The 25875-nt window shown below is 42.1% G+C and overlaps 2 protein-coding genes across 2 annotated transcripts in view; both read left to right on the top strand.

Moving 5' to 3' along the window:
- The first annotated feature begins 2859 nt into the window (after positions 1-2859).
- LOC115597816 (predicted GPI-anchored protein 58) lies at positions 2860-3411 on the top strand. Its single transcript, XM_030444662.1, has one exon. It carries the CDS (start codon positions 2860-2862, stop codon positions 3409-3411), a length of 552 nt encoding a protein of 183 aa, XP_030300522.1.
- Positions 3382-25875, top strand: part of ZCCHC2 (zinc finger CCHC-type containing 2) — a 41739-nt gene continuing 19245 nt past the window's right edge. Inside the window, 4 exon segments of the mRNA XM_030445291.1 lie at positions 3382-4432; positions 16804-16915; positions 20202-20278; positions 22633-22704. Coding sequence (XP_030301151.1) covers positions 3488-4432; positions 16804-16915; positions 20202-20278; positions 22633-22704 — 1206 coding nt within the window. The 5' untranslated portion in view covers positions 3382-3487.

Here is a 25875-nt window from a genome sequence, read left to right as displayed (position 1 = left end):
TCTCTTGGACACAACATGTTTCTCCTCAAGGCTCACTTCTGGCTCTTGGCACTAGGTGTGAGACTGGACCCCTACTGCACACCACTGCCCAGAACAGAGATGTAGGGCTCCCAAACTGGCAGCACTCTCCTGCCTGCTCCTCTGCCTGCTCTGTGTTGCATCACAGTTCATCTGCCTTTCACCTTAGAGGTGTAATCGTGTTTTTCCCTCTAAGGCTGCATACTGTGCTCACCTTAAGTCAGCATGACTCCAACAGTCATTAAAGATCTAAGCCAGCTACACTTTCCTTAAAGAAAATCAGATTAAAAAACCTCAGTGGTAGCTGCTCTGGGTAAGTCGAAGTTTGTAGTAGCCTCTCCTGCTGCACTGGCTGGTCAGCATTTGCGAATTTCCCTGAGGATGGAATTTCTTCCATCCACATCCCTGAGTTTCACTTTCATTTCTCTTAGGCACTTGAGTTTCATTTCTCCTTCCTGTCCTCTTTCTTCTTACTGCCACCTCCCTCAGATACTGAAATACTTGTAAGTCCACTTGGAATAACTTCAATTTGTTTTCTCATGCCATCCCTCCCTCTCTCCCTTCTTTCCTGACTTCCCATCTTTCAGATCTGTTTTTCTCAAGTACCATAGGCCACTAAAGGAGGGAAAATTAAGAAAGGCTGAAGTAATTAAGTTCTCCAGTTTATTTGTGAAACTAAGTAGCAGCTTGGGAACTCTCACAAATAGGGATGGGCTCAAGTATTTTCTGGTGTTGGGTGTGTACTTTTAACCATTACCTTTACACATGCACAATTTAACTTACACTTTTATGAACAGATCAGCAGACCTTCTTTTTCTGTCATCCTCCTCATCCCTTTCTTCCCAAATTAAGTTCCTTTTTCATTCTCCGTGGTGTTATTTGGAACTATGTCACATTTTATTTGAATCGCATACAGTTAATTTAGGAAATGTTATTTCTAGCATTCAGATCATTGTCATTCTGATCCTCCAAATTCTATTCAGGCAAAATATCTGTTCAAATTATTAAGCAGAAACCTCAAGCCTTGTGTCTGTGCTTCCAAGATTCCAGCTTGGCAAATCCCCTGGGATAGTCATGTAATTTTTCTTTGAAAAAAAACCATAATGACAATATGACAAAAATTGCCATAATTCTAGAATTACTTTACAGTGACAATGTAAGAAAATATTATCCTGGGGTATTATGATAGCTGCTTTGACTAATAACTTGAGGGATCTGGAACAATTCATGGGTCCAGCCAAGCCCTAACCAGGCAACAGCACAAAATAAAAGATGATAAAATGGGTTTACAAGACTTCCTGCACCTATTCTTCACCTTCACAGCCCTGGGACCAGCAAAGAACCTCTAGCAGTCCAGGATGCAAGGGTACGACTTGACCTATTTGCCTCTCCCCACAACATTCCTGATGCCAAACGTCTGCAGAAAGGCTGTGAGGATGGTGATTGCACTGCTGTGACGTTAATGAGTGAGGAGAACTGCAATGGGCCAGGTTCAAGTCCATTTGTATTACTAGAAGAGGACTGAACAGAAATTAGGAATGTATAAACCTAAGGTATGCTACCTTCAAGTAAGTCCTTTATTTTTTTTTAATAAAAGACACATGCTTACTGCAAATACATAAAAACGCAGGATAAGCATCAGTCTCTAACCAGTACTCAAGACCGCTCTGTGGTAAATCTGTGTGATGTGTACAAGATTATTATAATCTGCGTGACATTTGCTTAGTTTTTTAATAAGCAGTCTCTTCCATTGTATCTCGCTCCGGTTCTGGACAGAGGTAAGTGGGAGTTAGCATTGGCAATCCACGCTTCATTGCTCTAAGCAGTGCAGGGATGCTGCTTTGCATAACTGTAATTAAAACGTTCTTCACTGTGTTGTTCTGCAAGCCACGGGCTCGATTCTGTTTTCAAATGTACTGGTTTTATGTAAATGTGTGGGATTGAAAGTAAGGTGCATTGCAACTTTCTGATTACTCAGAGTACTGCCTAATCTTGTAATTGTAGTCTGTTTGCCGTCGCGGATCGCAACAGCTGAGAACGGAACAGGGGGAATGAGAATGAAGCAAGCCAGCTATTTCATGGCAGACTGTCCCCAAGGCATTTTGCCATAGTTTGTTTTTTTTTTTTCTGTAATATTCGCTGTATTTCTCTACTGCGAGGATGCTTGGTAGGAAGCTTGGTAGAAGCTGCAACAGTAATAATTAAAAAATGAGACATCTTTCAACAGTAATAGTTTCAACATCATTAGCACTGCGAAAGCCTGCAGCAGCTATGTTTCTATAATTAGCATTGTTCCATCGGTGTGCTACAGCTTCGGGCCCGTTCCTGCCAGCTATGGGTAAGTCCAGGCACCTCGGCACACCGACGCCTGGTTATCCATCACTCAACACATGGCCCAGCAGCAGGGAAATCATAGAATAATAGAATCGGCTGGGTTGGAAGGGATCTCAGAGATCATCGAGTCCAACCCTTGAACCACCGTTGCGGTTGCTAGACCATGGCACTGAGTGCCATATCCAGTCTCTTTTTAAATATCTCCAGGGACGGAGAAGCCACTAAATCTTTTAGCCTGTCTGTTCCTCCTTAAGAGTCTGTTCCTCCGCCGGCCTCGGGGAAACCGTGGAGCTGCTGCCATTTGTCTGCGTTACTGAACTCACGAAGCAAACGGCAGCCCGAGCCAGGAGCCAGGCCGCTGACACCGACCGGGCGGAGGGGGCATGACTCCCCGCCCGCGGTCACACCTGGAAGCCACACGACCCGGTGCCGAGCGCAGCCACTTGTCACTCCTTCCCCTCGCTACGGCACCGAGGGCAACCTCGCCTCTAGAGGCGGCGGCCGCTGATGGCGGCGGGGCTCCTCTCGACTGCGAGCAACACCAAGGCCGCTGCCCTGACGCCAGCCGCGGCGCCAGTGGAAACGGCAGCACCAGGAACTCACGCGCGGGCCGCCGCTCCCGCCGCGCTCCCGGCTCCCCCAACCCCCCGGCGGGGCGGTTGCCGTAGGACCCGTCCCCAGCGGCGGGCGCGACGCACGCTGGCGAGCGCGCTGACGTCGGCGGTGCCGATAGGCGGAGAGGCGCGCTCTGCCCTCCCGCCCCCCTACCCCTACTCCCCCCATCCCCCGTGTTCCCCCGCCGGCAGCTCGGGATCAGTCCGCGCCGGCCGGGGCTGCCAGCACAGGCGGCCTCCTCCGCCTCAGCACGGGCACCGGGAACCGGGGCGGGAGGGGGAGGAAAGGGGAAGCGCGGCGGGAGCCGCCGCCGCCAGCGAGTGCCGCCCTTCCCCCACCCTCCCGCCCACTCCCCCCACGCGCGCACCCGCCGGCAGCGCTGCCCCTGCGCGCGCCTCTCCCGCCCCGGCCGGGCCCCGCGGCAGCATGAGCGGCTCCTCCTGACCGCCGGCCGCCCTGCGTCCCTGCCCCGCCGCCGGGACGGGCCCTGTCGGATGCTGGCGTCTCCCCCGTGCCGAGGATGCTGAAGATGAAGCTGCCCCTGAAGCAGACGAGCCACAAGGCAGCGACGGTGGAAGAGGCGGCGGCGGTGGCAGCAGCCGCGGGGCTGGGGCTGAAGGAGCCCGGCGGTGCCCTGGACTGTCACCTCCAGCTGCAGCAGGTGCCTCGGGCGCCGGCCCGCGGAAACGCCGCGGCGGGGAGAGGGTGCGGGTTGGAGAGGCCGAGCCAGCTGCACGGCTTGGGACCGGGGCCTGGGCCTGGGCCGGGCCCGCCGCCCCCCCCCGCCGCGGTTAGCGCTCCGGGCGGCGGCGGGCCCGGCTCGGCGGCGGCCCGCACCGATAAGGAGACGGTGTACGAGTGGTTTGGGCTGGTGCTGGGCTCGGCGCAGCGGCTGGAGTTTATGGTGGGGCTGCTGGACCTGTGTAACCCGCTGGAGCTGCGGTTCCTGGGCTCCTGCCTGGAAGACCTGGCCCGCAAGGACTACCACTGCCTCCGCGACTCGGAGGCCAAGGCTAACGGGCTCAGCGACCCCGGGCAGCTCGGCGACTTCCGTGACCCGGCCGTGCGCTCCAAGCTCATCGTCTACCTGGCCCTGCTGGGCTCCGAGAACCGAGAGGCCGCCGGCCGTCTCCACCGCCTCCTGCCCCAGGTGGACTCCATCCTGCAGAGCTGGCCGGCACGGAGGCCCCAGGCGGGCGCTGGCGAGGAGGAGGGGGCCGCCGAGGAGGAGGACATGGTGGTCGTGATGGACGAAGCTGGAGAGAACGGGCAGGCCGGCCTCCCTCCCGCCCAGGGCCTGGGCTTCGGCGCGCAGGAGGAGCTGCTCCTGCTCTTCACCATGGCCTCGCTGCACCCGGCCTTTTCCTTCCACCAGCGTGTGACCCTGCGGGAGCACCTGGAGCGGCTGCGGCGGGCCTTGTGCGGGGACCAGGAAGAGGAGGGTTTCGGCAGCCACCAAGCCCAGGTAACGTTGAGTCCTGCACTCTTTCCGCCGCGCCGTCTCGTCGGGCTGTTTCCTGCGCTTTTCACCCCCCTCCTGATTTTCTGGGAGCCTCGGCGGTCGCTTGTCTTTCCCCGAAGGCCCCACTGGGACGCGGCCCCTTCCGCTTACCCACCCCCTCCCGGCAGTGTAGGCCCCGGCTTTCGAATCCTGCCTTGCTGGAGCGCAGGGCACAGAGTGCTGCTGCAGCTTGAATGGCTGTCCAGCACGCTGTAGGCCACTGAATAAGTTACAAGATGCAAAAGGAGGAACGACAGCATGACTAAACTTGTAAAAATAGTAATAATAACAATGCTGTAGCGATAAAAACAGCCTAAGAGAGCCTTCTCCAGCAGCTTACGGAATGCATTCAAATATTTTTTTTATACGGAAGCTGCTCTCTCCCTAACATGAGACTTAGGCTTAGCGAGGATCAGGGCAGCTGTCAGGGGCCTAAGGCTGGTTTTCTGAAAAATCTTTATCAGTAAGAAAGGTGATGGAAGATGTTTGGGATGGGGTGGTAATGATTCCACTAATCCAGCAAATTTAAATGTTACAACTGGAGCTTCTGTCCAGAGTAGAGCTGATTTTCTGGATGGCTGTCAGAAAACAGCGAAGCACATCTTGAAAGCAGATGTGCCACTTGTTGCTAGAAGGTGGCTGTCACTAAGAATGAAGACTTTTCAGTGGGTGGCACTGAAGCATTCTCCTGTGCAGCAGCTATGTTTAAACTCAGGCTTTCCTCCAGTGAGGTTCATTGCTGCCCTCTTGATGAGTGTTTGCTTTTAAATTTGCCCCATGTTTATGCAACCAAGATACCATCTTGGAGCTCTGCAGTTTTCAGTCTATAGATGGCCTCTCATTCAAAGGGGAAGAAAGGGCCGGAAGAGGAGTGTTCATAATGCTGTTCAGCTGAACGCATCAGGTTTTTATTGGGTACTTAACACAAAAAGATACAAAGGAGTAAGGACTGGGATTTACTTTCAGTGCTGTCCAGTCCAGCCACTCCTAAAGTTACGTTGTCTACCATATGACAGGAATGGCCCTTTTTGCTGCTTGGTATAGATGAGCTATGCTCTTGAGGAGTATGCAGAGGAGGAATTTTTAAGCCTTCAAATACGTTAAGTGAAGGCTTGTATGATTTTAAGGCCAAAGCACATTTGGCAGGTCATAAACTAGTGGGTAGATGTTATGGTACTGAAAATAATAATTAATTTGTAGCATAACTCCAACAAATATTTATTTTGGCTCAATGACCTGCATCAAGTCTAACTCTATCCCCAAATGAATCCCCAAATGAATCCTGGAAGTTCGTCTCCAGGGGGAGAAGATCAAGTTGCAGGAAGTGGTTAAGAGTGGACAGTTTTCTTGCTGAGTTTGAAGTGTGCTAGTAACTGGAAACATACTTCCTGCCTGAAACTGGCACATCAGTTGTAGCTGCTCAGTGTGCCCCATCAAGCTCAGTAGGAGATTAGGTTCTCATGAACTACTGGAATTGATGTCATCTTTTGTGCAGCATTCTGGCCTTGGTGTAAGAGCAGCCTTCCAAGTAACAGTGGTTTCATTACACAGGAAACATGGAGAGACCTGAGTTGGCTTGGCTGAGCATGCACATCATCTAGTCCCTTGTGGAACTAGGTGCCTTGTGAGTCCATGCAGGACTCAAATGGCATCCCCATTGCAGGCTTTTTTTTTTTTTTCTTTTCTTTTTCCCATTTCTTAAAGGTTAAATTGTAAATACAGCAAACCATCTTATGGGAAATAATGGCTGATGGGGAACAGAGGAATTGATGGGTTTCTGCTGAGGGTTTTCGGTTCATGTTAACGGAACAGTGGAACCCTCATAGATGAGACACTGGAGGAAACTGAGTTAGTAGCATGGCTAAGAACTTCTCTGGCAAAATGCAGCTGTACTGTTTTATTTAGACTTGATTTAAAATCCTGTGAGGTGTTCACAATTTTTTTTTTTGTCCTCCCTTAATTTCGATTCAAGTTCCTGCAGGGGCTCTGCATTTGTGAACTACAATGTTTTGTAAAGAGCTCTGACTTTCTTCATCTGGCTCCGGGTCAGAAGAGCTGGGCTCCCTTTTTGGTTATAACCCGCTCCGTGGCCGTGTAGGCAGCAGCCGTGCTCTTGCTCCTTCCGTGCCATGTTCACGGTGCCCAGCCCAGCCCGGGGTCGTGCCCCCAGAGCCAGCCCGCTGGCCTCCGCGCCTCACGGCTGCGCGGGAAGTGCCTGGAGCGGGCGGTTCCTGTCACGTTTTGCAATGGCCGCACCTGGAAGAAGGACTTGAGCATCCTCCGTTTAAGTCCTTTCCCCTTTCGTAGGGACAGCCCGGTTCTGAGGGGACAGAAGCAGCGATGGGGGGTAACGGACTCCAACCCAAGGAGCACCGTAACGGCCGGGAGCGGCCGTTCCCCGAGGGCGGCCGGGGAGAGGGGGGGGTGGTGACCTCGCTTTGTTTGCGTCTAGTACGGATCGATCGCGGCGCCCCCTCGCCCCTTGAGGGCACAGCCCCCGATCACCTCCGCCGTGCCGGTGGGGGAGAAAAAGCCGGTCGCTGGCCGACCCGGTTCTGCGACAGCCTTCCCATGGCAGGGATGCGGTGACTCCCGGAGAGCGTTGCTTCCCGCCCCCGTTCAAGATGGCGGCCGCGGAGCCCGCGCCCCTGGTCACGTGCCGGCAGGGCGGTTTCCCCTCGGTGCCGCCGGGGGCGGTGCGGGGCGGTGCCTCCGTTGCATAACGGGGAGGGTCCGGGCTGTGCCGCACCGACGTAGCGGTGCTTGCGGGCCAATCACGCGCCGGTTCCGCCGTCCGGAGGGTTCGGAGGGGACCGCGCTCTCGGGCCGCCCAATGGAAGGGTGGCGTGCCGTCCCGCGCCGCGCCTCCGGTACCGCTGGGACCCCCCGCTCGGGGGTAGCCTGGACGCCGCCGGTCCGGGGAGCTGCCCCTGCCCGGCCGTAGTCCGAGTCCCGAAGGGAAAAAGCCTGGGGAGTGGGGAGACCCAGAGGTCGTTGTGGGAAAGCTTTGCCACAGCTCTTGGGTTGAACGCTCCCGGGCTCTCCCAGGTCCTGGCATCTGAAGAGCACCAAGATGGGGAAAGGTGTTGTGCACATGATCCGTGGGGAGCGGCAGTGGTGGGGAACCAGCCTGCAGAGGTGATAGATCTCAGACCTGGAATCCAACCAGGTGGTTTGTCAAGTTTGGATGCTGAATTCCTCAGGGAAAGGACTATGTTGTTGCACGTGACATATCTAACAAAATTACCTGGTTTTGCGCTTTCGGGCCCTATAACGTTTATTTGTAACGACCAAGCAGGCCGTGAGAAGTTCACCTACAGGTTGTAGGTGATGTACAAGAACGTAAAGCAATTTGCTTTTTCCCAATGATTAGGATTATGTTTTCCAGAAAGGATCTGTGCCATCTGATAAGATTGAGCTCACATAAAAGATGCTTCTTGATAAAGGATTAATAAATAGTATTGCTGCTCTTCTTGGGTGGCATATTTTAATGATCATTAAAAAATGTAACACTTCTTAGTGATTTGAATTTGACTGGAAAATGGCTGCTAAATGCAGAAGTTATAGGGTGACAGGACTGTTGGTGGGATGGGCAGAGTTGGAATTGCATTATAATAGCATAAATTCTGTTTCTTTAAGAAAGTGTTCTGAAATACTACTTTTTTTTAGTTAGAAATAGTACTATTTGCAGATTTTAAAATGAAAGTGTAGCTTATAGTAACATATTTTGCAAAAAAAAAAGAAAGTCATTGGTACATTAAGCTGTGCAGAATATGAACTTAATCTAAAGTTGCAATGTTAGAAGAAAAGAGCAGCATTTACATCTGCAGTCATAAACAAAACATTAATGTGCAAAGAGTCGGCTCATACTGTTATATTAGTTTGAGTAACAGAACACATAGTTTAATTCCTGTATTGATTACGTTTGTTTAATAAGTGCATCAGTATCAAAGCTGTTTGACTTGATTGTCTGTCTTGCTCCATTTCATCCTAGATCTGAGATCAGAATGCTGAAACACTGAAGGTCTGTGTATGTGCTAACATAATAAATGTGGCTTGCATTAGACACTGGAACATTTAATTAAGCATATTTAACAGCAATAGAGCTAAGGTTCTGTTGAAGTAGGCAGGAGATAATGGTTTGCTGAATGGTATTATAATTAGGTGGCTGAAGGATTCTTTAGAGAAAAAGTCTTGACTTCCAAACAAAGGGAAAGTTTCTATTTGTAAAGTATTTTTCTTAGTCTTCTGTTTATAGGATATTTTGTCTGCAAATTAGAAGAGTGGTTTTAGGATTGATCATCAGTGACTTGCACCAGAGCAAAGTAGTAGAACTTAAATTTAGCTGTGTGGGAACAAAAATCCAGGCAACCCCATTTTGAAGCTGCAGTGTACTCAGTGTCATAGAGCTGAGCATAAAGAAAAGTGTGTCTTCAGAGTCTGGTTTAAATCAGTGGCAGATAAACCCCATCATTTTATTCTTGACAAAGACCTTTAAATGGTGGTACAGTCCAGGAAAACACTAATGTTACAAGTTTTGTATACTGAGATAAAAAGAATTCTGGCACCCTCGGTGCATTCTGACTTTAAGCAGGAATTAGGATTTCCAGAAATGCTACTGGAAATCTTCTGGAAAGGAAGTCAGTGCCTAAAACGAAAGTTTAAATGTGTGTGATAATGCTTCAGGAAATTGTGGAGTAAAAACTTTCACTGCTCTCAGTTAGTCATTTAGTTCTAAATATGAGGTGTTAAGACAAGAAAGTGTGTAGCCTCACCCTAGTCCCTTTATGCCAGGATTAATCAGCTTCTTGCTGTATTCCTTGCCAGTTTCATCTCCCGCATATTAAATGATCCCTGGAGGCAATGAAAATACACCCATGGCTCCCTAATGCTTGCAGTTAGATCACTGTTGTTAAGCTGTGGCCACATTTTTGCAGTGTTACCCAGTGCTGACTGATTTGTAGGTAGCAGGATCTCCTTGGGCTTGGAGCACAGAGGACTCAGCTCTTTCTGAAGAGATACAAAGGATGCAGACAGCAGCAGTAAGATGGCTACAAAACCACTGAAGTCTGTAGGATTCTGTTAACTCCATCACCTCATTTACTTGCCATATATCATTGTCTAGCCATAGCTGCTCTAGAAAACACTACATTTGATTCCCCATTAATTATAATTACTAATAAATGTCTACTTTTTCTCCAAGACTTGGTGAATTTCTGTAGTACCTTTCACGTCTAAAGATTTATACTTTCAGAGACAGAAGTTTGCAGAGGACAGGCTCAGAGATCTAGCTGCAAACTGCACTCCTTTGTGAGCTTGTTGCTTTTTCTCAGCCTCTTAATTATGTCCATTTTGGGAGAAGAAAGTAAAACCACTTAACACTGAAAGGAGATTTAATGCCTTGAGAAGTGTCTTAAAAGTGAGATTCAAACATGACAGATTTTATTTTACTCAGAACTTCCGTAGGCAGAAGAATACTTTTAAACTATGCTGCTTATACCTCTTGAGTTCCAGAGTCGGGCAAAATGACATTACCCTTTACCAACATATAAAAGGAGTAATGATGGCTTTGTCTCTTCTCGGTACTAATGGTACTTTAGTGAACCACTTTTAAGGGACAAACACTTGTTTAAGTCTTTCTGTCACTCAAGGCCGAGAAAATTTTTTTGTGTCCGTCTGAACCAGTACATTCAAGTAATTTTCTTTGTGTTCGTTCAACAGGCAGTTGTTCTGAAGCTGTACAAAGTTGCTGGATGAGTAGGCAACTGGTGATGCAGTCGTATCTGAACTGCTGCATTGCTCACTTTAGCTTCATCTTTTCTACTTTGTCGTGGGCTGGCTATGTTGGACTGAAATTATGATTTAAGTCCAGTTAAAAGTTCAGATGCGGATGAGAGCTAGAGAAAGAATGTACTGTGTTCCTAGCAAAATCAAGGCATGGTGTTCCCTTGGCACAGTATCTGACATGATCTGGTACTACAGGTGTAGTTGCCAGAGACCTTGATAGCCATACTTGTTAATGCTGCATAAGAGGTTGGTATGCCTTTTGTCATAAAATTGTCACAATTTAGTGGTGCTACAAGTTAGTCAATATGTGGTTGCTGAAGCTGTCATATGATGTGCTTTTGCACCCTAAATCAGCTAATTTCAAAAGGTTTCTGTGTTGCTCATAATATTCTGTTGCTGCCTCTTAAAGGTGAGCTCTTAAAATAGTTTCACTAAACAAATACACCTTACAGTATTAAATATCTCTATTCAGTTCAGCTTACTGGATACAAGTTAATAGGGCAGTTGCACAGTATCCATTTGAGCCATATGTTTGGCCAGTCAGGCTTTTATTTCACATATGATGGGATTTTATCACAGATCACAGAACTGCAAAATGGTAGCGGTTTGCTGGGACTGGGAGGGCATCTTGTCCACCATCTCCCCCTACTTGCAGGTTGCCCAGGACCTTGTCCAGTCAGCTTTTGACGAGCTACAAGGATGGAAACTCCACACTATTTCTGGGCAACCTGTGCCAGTCTTTGGTCACCCTTACAGTGAAAAAGTGTTTCTTGATGTTTAGAAGGAACTTCCTGTGTTTCATTTTGCACTTGTTGGCTGCCTCTGGTCCAGTCACTGAGCATTACTGAAAAGATCCTGGCTCTATCCTCTTTGCATCCTTCTTTCAGTTGTGTATATATATACATTTTTATAGGCCTTTTCTGCAAAGCTGCTTTCTAGCTGGTTAGGCCTCAGCTTGTGTGGTGTCTGTAGTTGTTACTGACCAGCTGCAGAACTTTGCACTTCGCCTCTTGTTGAACTTCATGAGGTTCTTCTCAGCCCATTTCTCCAGCCTGTGATTCTATGTGGAATAAGTATTTTTGTTCTGAAGGTTGATTCTGCATGTGGAAAGATAAGTTAATGAGGAAGCTGTGTTAACAAGGAAGCTGCTAACAAGGCTGTGGTCATAAAAGATAATATGCTAGATCTTTGTGGTCTTGGATCTTGAGGCTGATTTTGTACTTAGTCTTGTAGGACAACTTTCTGCATTTAAAGTGAGTTGGACAGTGCCATTGCATAGTTCAAAGTGTGCAAACTGAAGTGTTACTTAGCAGCAATGTCAGCTGGCCCCGTTGTCTTTAGTCTTGCTCTTGCATTTGGCTAGCAGCTTGTCCAAGATAGTAATGGAGTTTTTTGTGCATGGGAGAGAATCTATTGCATCAACAGTTGCACTTATTGACAGATTTTGGAGTGTTGCTGTCCTGTATCTTTACATTTGCGAATATTAAGTCCATGTGCTGGATTTCCATTTGCATGTAAGATTGCATGGATGTTCTATCCCTATATCCAAGCAACAGCAATAGTAAGGTGATAGGATACAGATTTAGTTGCACATGGTCTTGAGTAAGGGTTATTTGCTCTGTTGTCATCAGGAGAGGCTTAAGGAACACATGAGTATGCATGCAGTTTCAGCTGATTATTTGTCCTTAAGAGGTAATGTTTAGCCTTTGTGCAAACATAGCTACACAGCCGTGTATCTGTGTATCACAGTTGTGAAGCAGCAAGAGTGGTAGCTTGTAAGGATTATTTTAAGCAAATCATGGCATTGGTTTTGTAACTGGCACATATATTAAGGATTATTCTGACATCATTCAAATTTCTCTAAGGGACAGATGCTGCAGTTGATAACCTGTGATCGTGAGTTAAACCTTGATTCATCCAAGATGTCTTCTTTGATCTGGTTTTGTTTGCCAGTTCCCACTTGTACATGAATGCAATTTATATCTGCACAGCCTGCAAGGCTAAGTAATGCTGTCCCAAACAGCACATTTACGGAAGCCTTGCAGAATAAATAAGCTTTCATATTTGGACATGTAAAACTAATCAAGCTATCCAGCTGCTGTAAGCAGTTTTCCCGTGTTAGCGCTCATCAGAGCTGATGCATGAATACCTCTTTTATCAAAGTGCAGGGCAAACATCAGAAGATTTCCATGCATCAGTCACTTGCTCATGATGATTACTAGGCTATCCAGTAACAGATTTCATTACATATTGCCAAACCAGTACCAGCATGATATTTTTTGATCAGCCATCTATGTTAATGGAAGGCAGAGTTTGGACACCTGTCATGTAAGCTAGCTGAGGTTTGCTCATCTCACATAGAAGAGTTACAAAGAGCAACATCTTTTGAGTAGGGTGCCTCTCCACTTTAGACATTTGCTGCTTGTCTTTAGTCTTGAGAAACATCTCAGGTGATAGTTGTTTTTTTAACACAGCACTTGCTTACAGTCATACGAGAGAAGATGCCTTGGATAGAAAAACTGGTCTAAAGCAGAGAATTTTTAGAGTGCTCTCAGCTTATTTCACTTTCAAGGAGAAATTGTCATTAATCATCTAGCCTGTCGCAAAAATCTGTGCGATTATCAAATTTATTATCTGGCAACTGGTTTGGTGCCACCCACATTTCTCGCTTCACTGTATTTTAATCATTAGCAGCAGCAGTGAATCCTTGCATATGGAAGCCTTACTGTGCTTATGCAAGAATTAACCTTATCCTTGCACACGTTGTGTGAATACTTTGACAGGCAGTGACTGCTGCAGTTAATGCTGTACAGCAGGACCATCGACAGCAACTCTTGGCAGTGTACCCTCTTTTAAGAGACTTGTGTTAGTGGTGTGACTGGCACCAGGTAGCAACCCACAGTATCACAATACTTACCAGTCCTCCAGGCTGCCTAGACTTTCCAGTCATCTGCATGCTAGTTGTCTACTCTGACAGTGTCTTTTGTATTTTTATTACTTGTGTTTGAGGTAGGACTGTCCCAGTAGCTAACACCAGATGTGAAGAGTTGTAATCCAGCCTATGAGAGGGTCTGGAGCTGGCACAGAATCAACCTTCACAGGCTATAAGCCGTAAAGCAATGAGGCCCTGCATTACCCTACTGTCTACCTCCTGCATTCCACTAGGTATTGTGAAAGCTACCATTCAAAGAATATACACAGTATAAACTACTGGTTCAGTTTCCCAGGCAAAGAATATTTTGAGTGTCTAAATTATGAGGTATTTTATTGTTGCAATGATATTGAAAATCTTTGATGTTGGGACATGTTTAAATACAGTTTTGAATTTGTATTTATATTTTGCAATTCAGAGGGAGCCTTCAAATGTGGATGTAGTTAGCCTGGTACAGAATGCTGCCGTGGCCAGAAAAGTAGGCATTCTAGAGCAATTCTCAGCAAAAATATTTTAATATCATTACAGAGATAATATTTGTTCTAAGTGAGAAGAAATTTTCTAGTATTAAGAGGTATAGGGGCAGTTCTTCTTTGACATGAGCTAAGCAGAATACATCTTTGAAGTAAATTTTAGTCCCACACTTCTCCTAAAAGCTGCTCACAGTTTCTTTGATTTCTTAACTAGTGGTTATTTATTAGAATAGACTGTAATTTAATAATTTTTCCATTAATCAAAACAAGGAGCCTGACTTTGAATGCAAAAATTCTGGCTTTAAATTTGATTGGTTTTGGATCCATTTGTGAATTAAAAAAAAAATAAATGATTAGGTGGAACACTTAGGTTGTTCTTTAAAACAAATGAAGCATTGCCTTTAGCTCTTACAGTCATGATTTCGGAGCTAGAAAAAGACATCTTAGAAAAGTAAAACAATTTGAATAATTTAACAGCCTCTGTCAGGGTTAATCCAAAGGTTTGTCATCTTCTGTATGCAACATGGATGACTTTCAGCAAAGTGAGTGGCTGTAGTTTAAGGAAGACCTTTCTTCTCCAGAGAACTGACATCGATCTTCACTAGAAATCTTGGTTCAGTCGTTTGGTTTCATGTCAGGAAGACACTCTCATACAAAAATATGCGCTAAACTTGCTAGCTTATGTAGTTTGTACACAGCTGGTTTATCATAGCAGTAGTGCTTTTTATGGGCAATCTTACATGTATCACAATTTTTACAGGGTTACTGTAATGCTCAAATGCCAACAGTTTTGTGAATAATGCATGACCAGGAGTTAACACTTAAAAAAATGAAGTATTTGGATTTGGTTGTGCCTACAGTTGCTCTGAAATGTCAGACAAAATGGTATCAATGGCAGTCTGGAGGACATCTTGAAAGTGGCTCTCTCCAGAGCATGCTCATGATTTATTTATTTTATTAATTAAACTAAGCTTGCAAATTTGTTAAATCTCTTGAAATGCATTCTCATTGATATGCTCCTGTTTTCCTTTCTTATTCCAAATCTGACGTTGTGCTCATAAGTTGTTAGATGATAGAAGCATACTCTTTTGATCCTCTAAGCTTTCTGTGGTCTGTGGTCATCATGAGGGATGAGGGACTGGTGTGAGTTTTATCTGGAGGAAGCAAAGCATGCTTTATACTTCAAGTTTGATTGCTTTGAAACCCAAAATACTGACAGTGTAGGACACAAAGTTAACATAGATTCAGATGAAACAGCTTAAGTGTTCTTTAGTTCCTCTGACCATCTGTAGTGCAGTCTAAAAGGCACGTAGGTACTCACTTGCTAGTTGTGTACTGCTGTTGAAATGATTGATGAAAGTTAGATAAAGAGTATGCCCAGGGCAGGCTTGATGCTTATATGCTTAGTGGGTTCTAAATGAGTTGAATGTATTGTTAGAAGTTACCACAGTTTCTACCCTGTGCTGTAGGTAATGTAAAGCTGGTTTAGTAAGATGAAGCCAAGTTTTAGTTGATGCCTGCATCTGTCAAGTCTGAAGAAGTTCATAGAGGATTTCACAAACTGCAAAGCTATTACAACATCTGCTAACACTTCTGTGCTTTCTGTTCTGTTCTCAAGATACATATTTTTTCTTCTACCCATCTTTTATGAAAGTCTTTCAGTGGAGCAGTGTTCCTCACTCTGAATGAGGGGAACAGACTTCGAACTTTCAGTATACACCTACTCCAGAAAGTATCTGTTTCTCCCAGGAATTTCATTTGTTTCATAGACCTACTAATAAGATAGCTATTTATCTTCTAGTCTTCATGCAGACCTGTTAATAAATATCTGTGGTGCACTCAGTGTCTTCTATTTAAGCTGCTTCTGGTGAAAGCTTTCTCAAGAAATCTACCCTCTGTTTCAACCTCCAGTTCCTTATAAAAAAAATTACGTGGTTGATTTGTGGTGCTTAATATAGAACCGCCTTCTTTCCCCCTCTGCACTGCTGCCACTGCTGCTACTATCAGTATGGCATGCATATTGATGGTATTTACATACTTGCTAAGCCTATAAGTTAGACTACTTTCTACAGATAAACAGAGGCGCCTCACAAAAACAGATTAATTTAGAAACTCACTTGTAACTTCTGGTATTTCCTAGTTTTGTATTGGGGTATTTTTTGTGGATGTATCTTTTCAAGGCAGTTTGTCATTTCATTGAAACATGGAATTGCTCTGGTCAACAGGCAAAAACAGCTGCATCTGGACATTATGAAACATTTCTGAATTTTAGCTTGGTTGGTCAGTTTGTGTTTGTTTTAACAGAATCTGGTCACTGAAGAACATGTAATTTGATACAGTAATGTTTTATCTTCTTAGGGAAAAATTACATAGGCTTTTGTTACCCTAGAGAAACCACTTGCAGTCCATGGTCATCTCATAACTTTCTCTAGTTAATGATTTTTAGTATAGTTTGTTCTCTTACTTAACTGTCTGTGTTGTAGTAATTCTCAGCTGTTTTAATACAGTACATTAGAAGAGACAGAAGTGGAAAGCATGTAGTACAGATAACTTGGACAAGTAAGTAAGAGAAGAAAGATGAGTTTTCAGTCTGTCCTTTCCTCTAGGGAAGAGAGGTTGTTGGTGGCAACTGTGTTCTGAATGTTTTGGAGACAAGTGGTGCGTGGATTAAGCTGTTAGGACCCTGTGTCCTTTTAGGCTGTCCAAACATGATTTCCTATACGGAAGAGATGGCAGATTGAAGGTACATGACATAAATATAATTGAGGAGAATGTTTAGAATTCAGTGAGTAAGTGACTACTGACAAGGTAGTAATGGAAAACATTTATAGTAACATTAATTTTGTGCTGAAGTTGAGCTAATGATCTTGAGTTGTCCAACTTGAGATACCCCAAGGCATGTGAACTGTCCCCCATGCCATTCTGTGTCTGAGTAAGGTTAGCTGATGTTTAATACATAAATAAATGAAGCCAGTAAGAACTGAAATAGCTAATAACCACCTTTTAGCCATTGTCAAGAAGTTCATATTTTTCCCCTACGTAATACCAAATAGTGAACTTAGTTGTAATTTCTGTCGTTCTGAGCAAGCTTTGCTAATAAACATTATATTAAGATACTTCATTTTTTTTCCTTCTCAATTTAGAATGACTTCTCCCATAGTGACTGTATGTCAAGTAATGAGACCAGTCTGCTAGAACGAACCACAGCACCTCATGATGGACTACCAATGACTTCCCATAGACCTCAGCGAGAAGGTATGTTTGAGATATCTTTTGAGGAACACTTGAAGGTTTTTTTGAATGCTAAACTCTGCCTGTTCTGCCCTGCTGTTCATCTGAATGAGAAACTGCAATGGTATAATGTATAACATCTGCTTTTCTGCATCCTTAGTCTTTTCTTTGTTACTATAAGTTGTAATCTTTGTTAGCTGCTAGCTACTAGTGACTGCATGCACAAAAATTGATGGGTTTGCTTCTGAAAAAAAGAGGTGACATTTAAGACAATGTAAGAAAATTTAATGCAGTTTTATTAATAGGTTATATTTTTTTAAGCATAACTAAACATGAAGATACTGTGAAACAGTACAATAGCTTTTGCTACTTGATTCAGTTGTATTTGCTTAGTCTTAAAGAACAAAGAAAAAATAAACACATACTAGGACATTTTATAGGAGTGGTAGTTTGCAGAAGTGGGAAGCTTTCCATAGAAGTCAGTCATCTTTTGTCTCTGTTGGGGAGAATGAGAACAAAGCTTCAGAATGTACACAAAACTGTTCTGTGCAATTGCCAGCCCAGATTCTTCTCTTTGAAGAAATGAGCATTATTGAAAATAGATTTATTCTTACTCTTTATTCTTCAATGAGATTTGTGAATCACTTGTCTACTCAGAATTAATCTAGCTGTCCTGCAGATAGTGAAGAGCTGGCAGTCTCAGAAGACTATTGCTCTTTCTTTTGTCCTCACAAATATCCTCTTGTCTCTACAGTGGAGATTAAATTACTCTTTGAAGGCAGGCAATTTGAGAGCTTAAATTCCTTGCAAAAAACCAACAACAAACAAACAAAAAAACCCATGCCCTGAGAGGAAAATTATGGAAGGTGACAGACAAAAAACCTGTTTCAAGTCCTTTAACAGAGTTCAAAGTGTTTGTATCAACAAATGTGAAACACAAAAGCGAAACTGTCTTTAGCAACACTCTTGAATACATTAAAAAGTTACAGAAACACAAAAAAGTTGAATAATTGAATCTAATGAAGAGCTTAGATTTTTCTCAGCATTTCTGTTGGCCTTAGAAATTACAGTGAAGGATCCAAATAATTTTGTGGTACTTACTGCATAGGTAGGTATATGATGGAGAGTCAGTGATCTCCTTAGTGGGTTAGAAATAGCACTGATAATAAAACATGTTTATATTCTCAGCTGTAATTATTAGGATTTTTAGAAATCTTGACTTATACTTAGAATGGTAGCATTGTCATGTATACATGCTTGACTTAATCATCCTGAATCCATGTGTTATGTCCAAAATAGATGCAGACACCTCATTAGCTTGTATTTGCAAATATTTTTTCTTGGTCTAGCCATGTAGAATATGTAAAATGTGATTGTGGAAACATTTTGGAAGTGGTCTGAAACTGTGGAACTAAAGCTGTGCAGCAACAGCACAGGTAATTAATTACCTGTTGTATCATTTATTACTATGAAGCATGCAACAGCAACAAGAAGTCAAGGAAGCTCAAGGTACTTTATACTTGAGGACAAATACATTTAGCATTGTGAACACTCAATAGTTTAAAACAAACACAGTATCACCAGAAAAGCTGTTTGGTGCATGTTAATAGTATTAGTTTACATAATTATGTATGCTAAATATATGCATGCAGTGAAATTCAATTTAAACCACTATTCTCAGTTCCAGTCATGGAAATCAACTTTTTAATTAACTTACGAATATCAGCTCAGCTGATGATATAAATTTTAATACTGGCCATTAAGAAACTTTGCTGCACCAAAACTTTTGTTATGCTATAGTCCTTTTTCTTTCTTTTTATCTATAGAAAACAGGTAAAAATTAAGGTCAATAGACATTTGGGTTTTTATGCTATATAGGTACATTTTTTTGTCTGGCATCTCAGATTCTTCTGCTTGTAATAATTGATCTTCATTAATTAATGAAAATAAAATTATCATCTAGTGCTTTACCTTCCAGGCAGTAGTTTACACCAGCACAATCAGTATTTGTCAGTCATTTCTACAAAGAGAAATGGAAACTGTAGCACCATAACTAAGCTTATGTGCTTGTTTATTATGCCTTTAAGGAAATTGCCAACACTTAGTTGTCTTAGAGCTGGCATGTTTATGGGAGTGATACTTTGATTGTAACTTTAATTTTATTAAAGATGTTTTTGAAAAAATGGTAATTAGCTAATATAAAAAAAAGAGACTTTGTAACATACGCTTGTAGGAGGGTTTTTTAATATTAATTTTTTAAATGATACATATGAGTAGTTACCAATATATTCCATGTAAACATGAAGTTAAAAATTGAAAGGAAGTCTTGAGCTGGTAGCATCCCCTTTGCCCCACGTTCCCCTCAAATAGAAAAAGTTTCAAAAACACTGAAAGGAACCATTCATGGTATAGAAACTGTTTTTTCAAAATAAATTTTTTTTTCATCTAAAAATGTGTTCACATTTGCTGAGATATAAAATTCTGTTGAATTCTTAAGCCATCATAGCAGAAAAAGTGAAAAGTCTATCTGGACTACATAAAGATCTTAATGTAGAATATTACCTGGACAATGTTATGTGCCCTCAAGAAAATCTTCTGGCCCTGAAAGCCACATAGTGCTGTTGCTTACCAACTCACAGCCAGAACTCTCCTGTTCCTGAACAGAGTAGATTATGGGGAAGGACTGTTCAAGCAGCAAGTACTTTAAAGTATCTTTCTTCCTTTTCAGTTCAATTTAATGATACTCTCCACAGTAGGATTGTAGTAGTCTTCTGCTTTTCCTCTTCGTTTTTCATTTGCTAACACTCATTTCTGTCTCCTTCAGGCTTTCCCCAGTTGTTTCCTTCCATCTACATTTTCAGAAATGTAGTTCCCGTCTTAGTTTGCTCTTTTTGCTACTTGATGTTTCAGAAATCTGGATGTGGGAGGCACCATCACTGCCTTTTATTATCATTGGTTACTTTTTGGAGTAAAGTTGCAGTTTTATTTCATCTAATTGTTTTTTTCACTTCAAGTAGTTATATTGTTGTATTTATGTGACTTTGGGTCTAAATAAGCTCTTGAGTAATGCACAGATTCTCATGTTCTGCAGTTGAAGGGGTTATGGTCAAGCTGGAGAAGTACTTGTTAAGAGATCAGTGCTTCATTTTGTTACAGTAAAATAGCATCTGAGGTAGAGTGGGATTATATGAGTTAGTAAATAACTACAGTTAGTAAATAATCACTTGAAGTGATTCTTGAAGTGGCTAGGTAAGTAGTCACATTTTCAAACTGTAATTATAGTGTGTACAATAAGGTGTTTTTCTTTCAGCTGTACACATTGAGAAGATAACCCTGAAAGGAGTACCAAGAAAAAGGGCTGACAAGCATCTGGAATACACATTCAAAGTAAGCAGATTGCCTCTAGAATGGTACAAGTAATTGTCTTCATGGTATCTATGTATTACAGTTATATACAGCTTCTTTCAGACACCTGCTCAGAATGCAATTTTAAATTACATTATAGGGTCTTAAGAGATTCTTGAAATTATCCTATAATTCTCTCAGATTCTCTGTTCAGAGCAGGTGCTTTATGTAATTGTGGGCATTGCAAAGAATTCTAAAACTAGTTAGTTGTTTGTTCAGGTGAGTTACAGTTCTTGTGTCTGCAGTTATATATTGCTTGGAGTCATGGACATCTTAGATCTCTTTACTGTAAGAGGATGGCTTCTTTGTTTTTTTAACAAAACTGGGGCTGATTTTTTTCTTTGGGGTTTGTTGGCTTGTTAAGGTAAAAACAAACAAGCTAAAAATGTCAACCAACTTAAACATCAACCCAGTATAGTCCTCATGTATTATAATAGCCAGAGGTAACATATAAAACAATTATGTGAGTGAATTTTAAACAAAACTGAAACACTGCTTCCTGCTATTTTTTAAGAGAAGCTTTCGGTATTGAGGTCTGAATTTAAGATGGTAGAGTAAAATAATAGCTTCTAAGTCCATAGATGGTAGTACTCTATATGTGTCAAAACAGTAATTTTCTTAGCAAGGGCTGACTAACATTACAAGCCATTTGGCCAATAGTACAAATCTGGTGTTATAATAGATTTGAGAATAAGAGTTAAATTTTACCTTTTTTTCCTCAAACAAAATAACATTTTAGATCAAACATCAACTGGCCATTTGACATGGGTCATAGAAGCCTTTTGAAGAGGCAAGCTTCAAAAAATGCTATTTTACGCTGAAAACCGATGTGTTGACGCTGGAGTTTGATACTGTGTTTTCTAAATGGATGAGAATTAGTTTTGTCTATTTTGGTAGTACTAATTGAATTCAGGTGTACTATCTATGTGTTTGAAATAAAAGCAACAGATAACTTTTTGTTGTTTATGTCTGAAGGTGATATTTGCAAAAAATTCTGCACTCTTCCTTTGTTGAGGACAGTAATGCAGAATGTAACCTTCAAAGTCTTAAAGGTTAACTTTGTAATAGATCTTTTGTCAGAATAGTCTGTGAACTGAGTACAGGGTAAAGTACAGTAGTAGATAGGAGAGGTTTGTACAGAACACCCAAATGGGTTATTGATATTTACTGTGACAAAACTGTTTTGAAAATTTAGCATGTAGATGGATTTGACAGTGGTTTTGAATTTCTTTGTTAAAGGGGAAATGTGGAGGTATTTTAGGAAGTATTTAAGTAAGCTTGAAACTACTTTACCTCAGTTCTTTTAGGAAAGAGTTTCCTCTCCTCATCTGTGCACGTATATATATATTGTGCTCCTCACTTCAGGCTGTGTTTGCCCTGACTGTGCTTATTTAAGGTTTTAACAGCAATTACGGTGGCAAGCTTCACAACTGAGGGCACCAACAGTAGCTGGCATTTCTGGGGGCTAAGTTGAAGGCATTTGGTGGTTGACATTATCCTAGCAACTCTTGGGAGTAAATGAATGTTTATAATTGCCATGTCTAGTCCCATTACACGCAATTTTCCCATGCAGGTGATGGAAATCTTAAACCCAGAAGTGGGCTTAAAGCCAGGGAGCACTCACCTAATAAAGCTTACTTTTTTTCCCTCAATATATGCATGTGAAGAGTGCTGGTGTACTACTTGCATGTTGTCTTAGAGCAATAACCTACTGAAATTTTATACAAGCATATGCCAAAATGGTGTATGATTCTTGAGTAACTTTATAGTAACTTGCAGTACTTCTTTTGAGTTGTATACTGAAACAACTTCTATATAACCGCGTAAGATTCCAAACTGAGGCAGATCAAATTATTTTACAGGTAATACAAGCAAAGAGAGAGATTTTCTTTTCCTTTTTTATCTCAATTCATGATAATCACAGTGAGAGCTCAATCCAGTGTACCTGACCTGTAGTCCTTTTCTCTGGTACCTGGCCTTTGCACTTAATTGTCTCTGTTTAATACAAGTCCTGTAATTACAAGGCCTTCTGTCTGGCTTCTTTCTAAGTCAGTAATTCAGGACTTTTCAGGGACTTCATTGCATTCACCTCAGCTTGTTCATACCGTTTTTTAGCCACGAATAACATAGTGATCTTAAAATGTACACTCAAAACTAGCTTACATCTTCAAAAAAAAGTAAGTACACCATTATCCTGATTCTAACTGGTATTTACTTATGCACAGGTGTTAAGTCTTACATTGAGACCATCAGATTTATGGCAATGTTAAGAATAGCTAATTGGTATGGTATGTGGAAAAAAAACCTACCCTTATTCTTTTTTACTTCCTTAACAGGTAACCTGGTCTGATCTTTCAGTAACATGTGTAACAAAAACACATCAGGAGCTTCAGGAATTCCTGCTAAAAGTATGTATTGAAATACAAAAGTAGAGTTTGCACATAAGGTTTATAACTTCAGAAGTAGTCTAGGAGGACTGTGTGTTCTGAGTTGTAATTGCAGAAACAAAAGGATGCTATCAGATTATTTTACTACACAATTGTATTAACCATTTAAGTTATTTATATTGTGGTAAAGCAGCTTGATAGATGAAGTTCAACAGGATGTTTGAGGAGTTCCTCAGGAGAAGATGAGTTAATCTCATTTGAAATTTCTCTTGTAGTTTTAACTGAACTACCATTAAACTTCCAGAGGAGTTTTTAATACTACCCACAGAGCTGATGTACTGGTACATATTTGTTTATTGGTGTCCCCATTAGAACGACCCAAAGAAGTTTCATAAGGCAGAGTCACGAACATAATAGCTCTTAATTTTCCTGTTGTATTCATCAGTAGAACAAAGGCAGGTATATTCGCTGTCACAAGGAGTTAAAATTTGGGAAAAATAAAGCAACTCTTTGTGCCTGTCTGTATTTAAAAGATACTAGGAGTTTTCTTAAGTTATTCTTCCTCCCCGAGCAGGGAATGCCATGTGTAGACCTCAGGCATGTGATGGCCTTGATCTAGGTGTTTCATTGCCAATGTCTGCCATTCTGGGTTCCACTTATTATGGGAAATTCTGTGTTTGAATTCCTCACTGTTCAGGGCACTAATGGAAGATCTGTCTGGGGCATATTTTGATGGCATCTTATGTTCTTTACTGCAGTATTAATTGCAAATGGAAAGCCAGCTACCGTACAATGATCCTTGTTTTATTCACTTTTTGAATTACCAACATTTTCCACATTGTAGAGACAAAGCAGTGAGTATTCACTGTTGCTTTAATCTAGCTAGCATATCTAGTTCCTAGAGTTCCCAGAGCTTGATCTGGGGCAATTTGAATTTTGAATGCCATGTCTGGTGGTGGATGATGTGTCCCACAACATAGGTTACATGCACCTGCACCTGAACAGAACCTTAAAAGCAGGACTGACATAGCAGGATCCTGTGCAGGATGAGCACTTCTTGTCTTGAGCACTACCTGTAAAGATGTCACTAGTTTCTGAAATGACCTCCTAGTACCTACTTGCTGCCAGGAGGAGGAGCCAGGGAAATGGACAGGATCCAAAATGTTAGAGCTGTGGTGTTTGACTGATGGCAGCTCTTCAGATGTGATGGCTTGACTGCTGTAGCAGAGTCTAGATACATGGAAGATGGCAGGACATGGGAAGACAACCACAGGCTGCTGCAAGTTTGCTGAGGTGCTCTGTGGAGGAATGTGCACAGCTGCAAAATATATTTGGCTTATGCTGGTTTAGTAGTCAGAAGTAGAGAGAATAAATAAAACAGGATAAAACTTATACTCTGCTTTAAAAATCACTGTAAAAGCACAAATGCTGTCCATACACACCTGAGTTCTGGCTTTTTTTAATTCTTATTTGCAATCTGTATGGCATTGTTAAGTAGTATGCTCAGTTTCGTGGAGACAGAAAAGAGGGTCAAAAGAACTTGATAGGAAACTCAAGGTTGTGGGTAATAGGGGCAAGATAACTGTAAACATTGTTTCAGAATAGAAGCATAGATGGGAAAAGCTAAAGTAGTAAATGGGATAACTTGGATGCTTCATATTTAAAGAGCATGTTCTCTTAGGTGATAAGCATATAAAGTTCTTTGCATGTAGGAAATTACCTTCAGACATGGAAGGACTAATAAGCTTGTAAGTAACGAGCCTATCTCATTACTTGAAGTTAAGATAAGTAAAGCACCTAAGCTTGGGTTTATAGAACTGAATCTTTAATTACAGAAGGAATTTAATTCCTTTTAATGAAAGTTCTAAGCAAAAAAAGTTGTGACTGTTTCTGGAGACAAATATAAATTTAAACCAAAACAAACAAAACACAAAAAACCCCCAAACAAACAAACAAACAAAAACCCAAACCAAAAAACAACCAACCAAAAATAGTACAGGAAGTTTGCTCATGCCATGCTACTGCAGAAGTTTTTTGGTATCTCTTAGTTCATAGTGACTAGTTTTTCAGTCAGTTTCTCCATAGTGCATATTAATGCCAAAGAGGTCAGTTAAGAGCAGTTGCTTTCAGCACTTCTTTCTGATCTTAACACACATCAGGTGCTGTAGCACTGTGCTAGTCTAATGCTAACAGCAGCTCTCTGGAGTCCATGTCTGGATTCCAGAAGTTCCTTTTATGTATATTACCAAGCAATTACCTACATAAGACATCAAATCTCTCTATTAGCACTTCATTCAGTGAAAGAATTAGTGCTTTGCTGTTGTACCACTAGCAGGATGTAATACCCAGCTGGTGCTCTGAACTGGATGTGTTCCAGATACACGGGAGGAAGATGCTGCTCTCGTGTTGCTTGGTGCTGCTTATCATAACTGGTGGCACATGCTAACCAGGTTACCAGTAGGTTTTAACTTTAGGAAAAAGCATTTTTGATATAGCACTTTGCTTTTAATTGCCTCAAAATTAAAATACTTATTTTTTTGTATTAATGATTTTTTTCAGCTTTAGTATTCTTAATTACATTATTTCAGAAAAGATTTAAATGCAGAAAAAAATATTTCTAGGGTCTAGGAAGGCTTTTTCATTTAAAACAGACATCTTCTTTAGTAGCAAGAATTCTGCTTTCTGAACTGGAACATCCAAAGACCTCACTTTGCAATAGTGGCATTGGAAGCAGTTGTAAATTCTCATAAGAAGCTTCAGTCATAATAGCAATTTGAGAAAGACTTGCTATTGATTGATATCAGTATTGGTCACTGAAGTCTGGTGTACTGTATAACTGAAACAATCTTGATATTTGTGTTTCTTTGATCTAGCTAAGTGATGGTAGTGAATATAGTGCATTCAGTCCTCCCTGGTAAATTTTAATACTATTTTCAGACCTACTTTCTCTGTGTGAAAGACTTAAAGGAATAAAAAGGCTGTAAATTACTGTGGAAGCATAGTATTGGTAAATTTCTGAATGTAGTACTTACAAAAAGATCTTTAAACTGTCTTGCACTTGGATTTGATGTGAGGCATTGCAGCAAAGCATTTTTCTAGCAAAACTAAGTTAGAATGATTTGTTGTTATCTTTAGTCTGTAGATTACCATACCTAAAGTGGAGCAGTAGAGTTGCTGGTTGATACCAAAAGA

Source organism: Calypte anna, chromosome 2 (assembly GCF_003957555.1).
Source record: "Calypte anna isolate BGI_N300 chromosome 2, bCalAnn1_v1.p, whole genome shotgun sequence".
NCBI lineage: Eukaryota > Metazoa > Chordata > Aves > Apodiformes > Trochilidae > Calypte > Calypte anna.
This window is presented reverse-complemented; position numbering and strand designations above follow the sequence as displayed.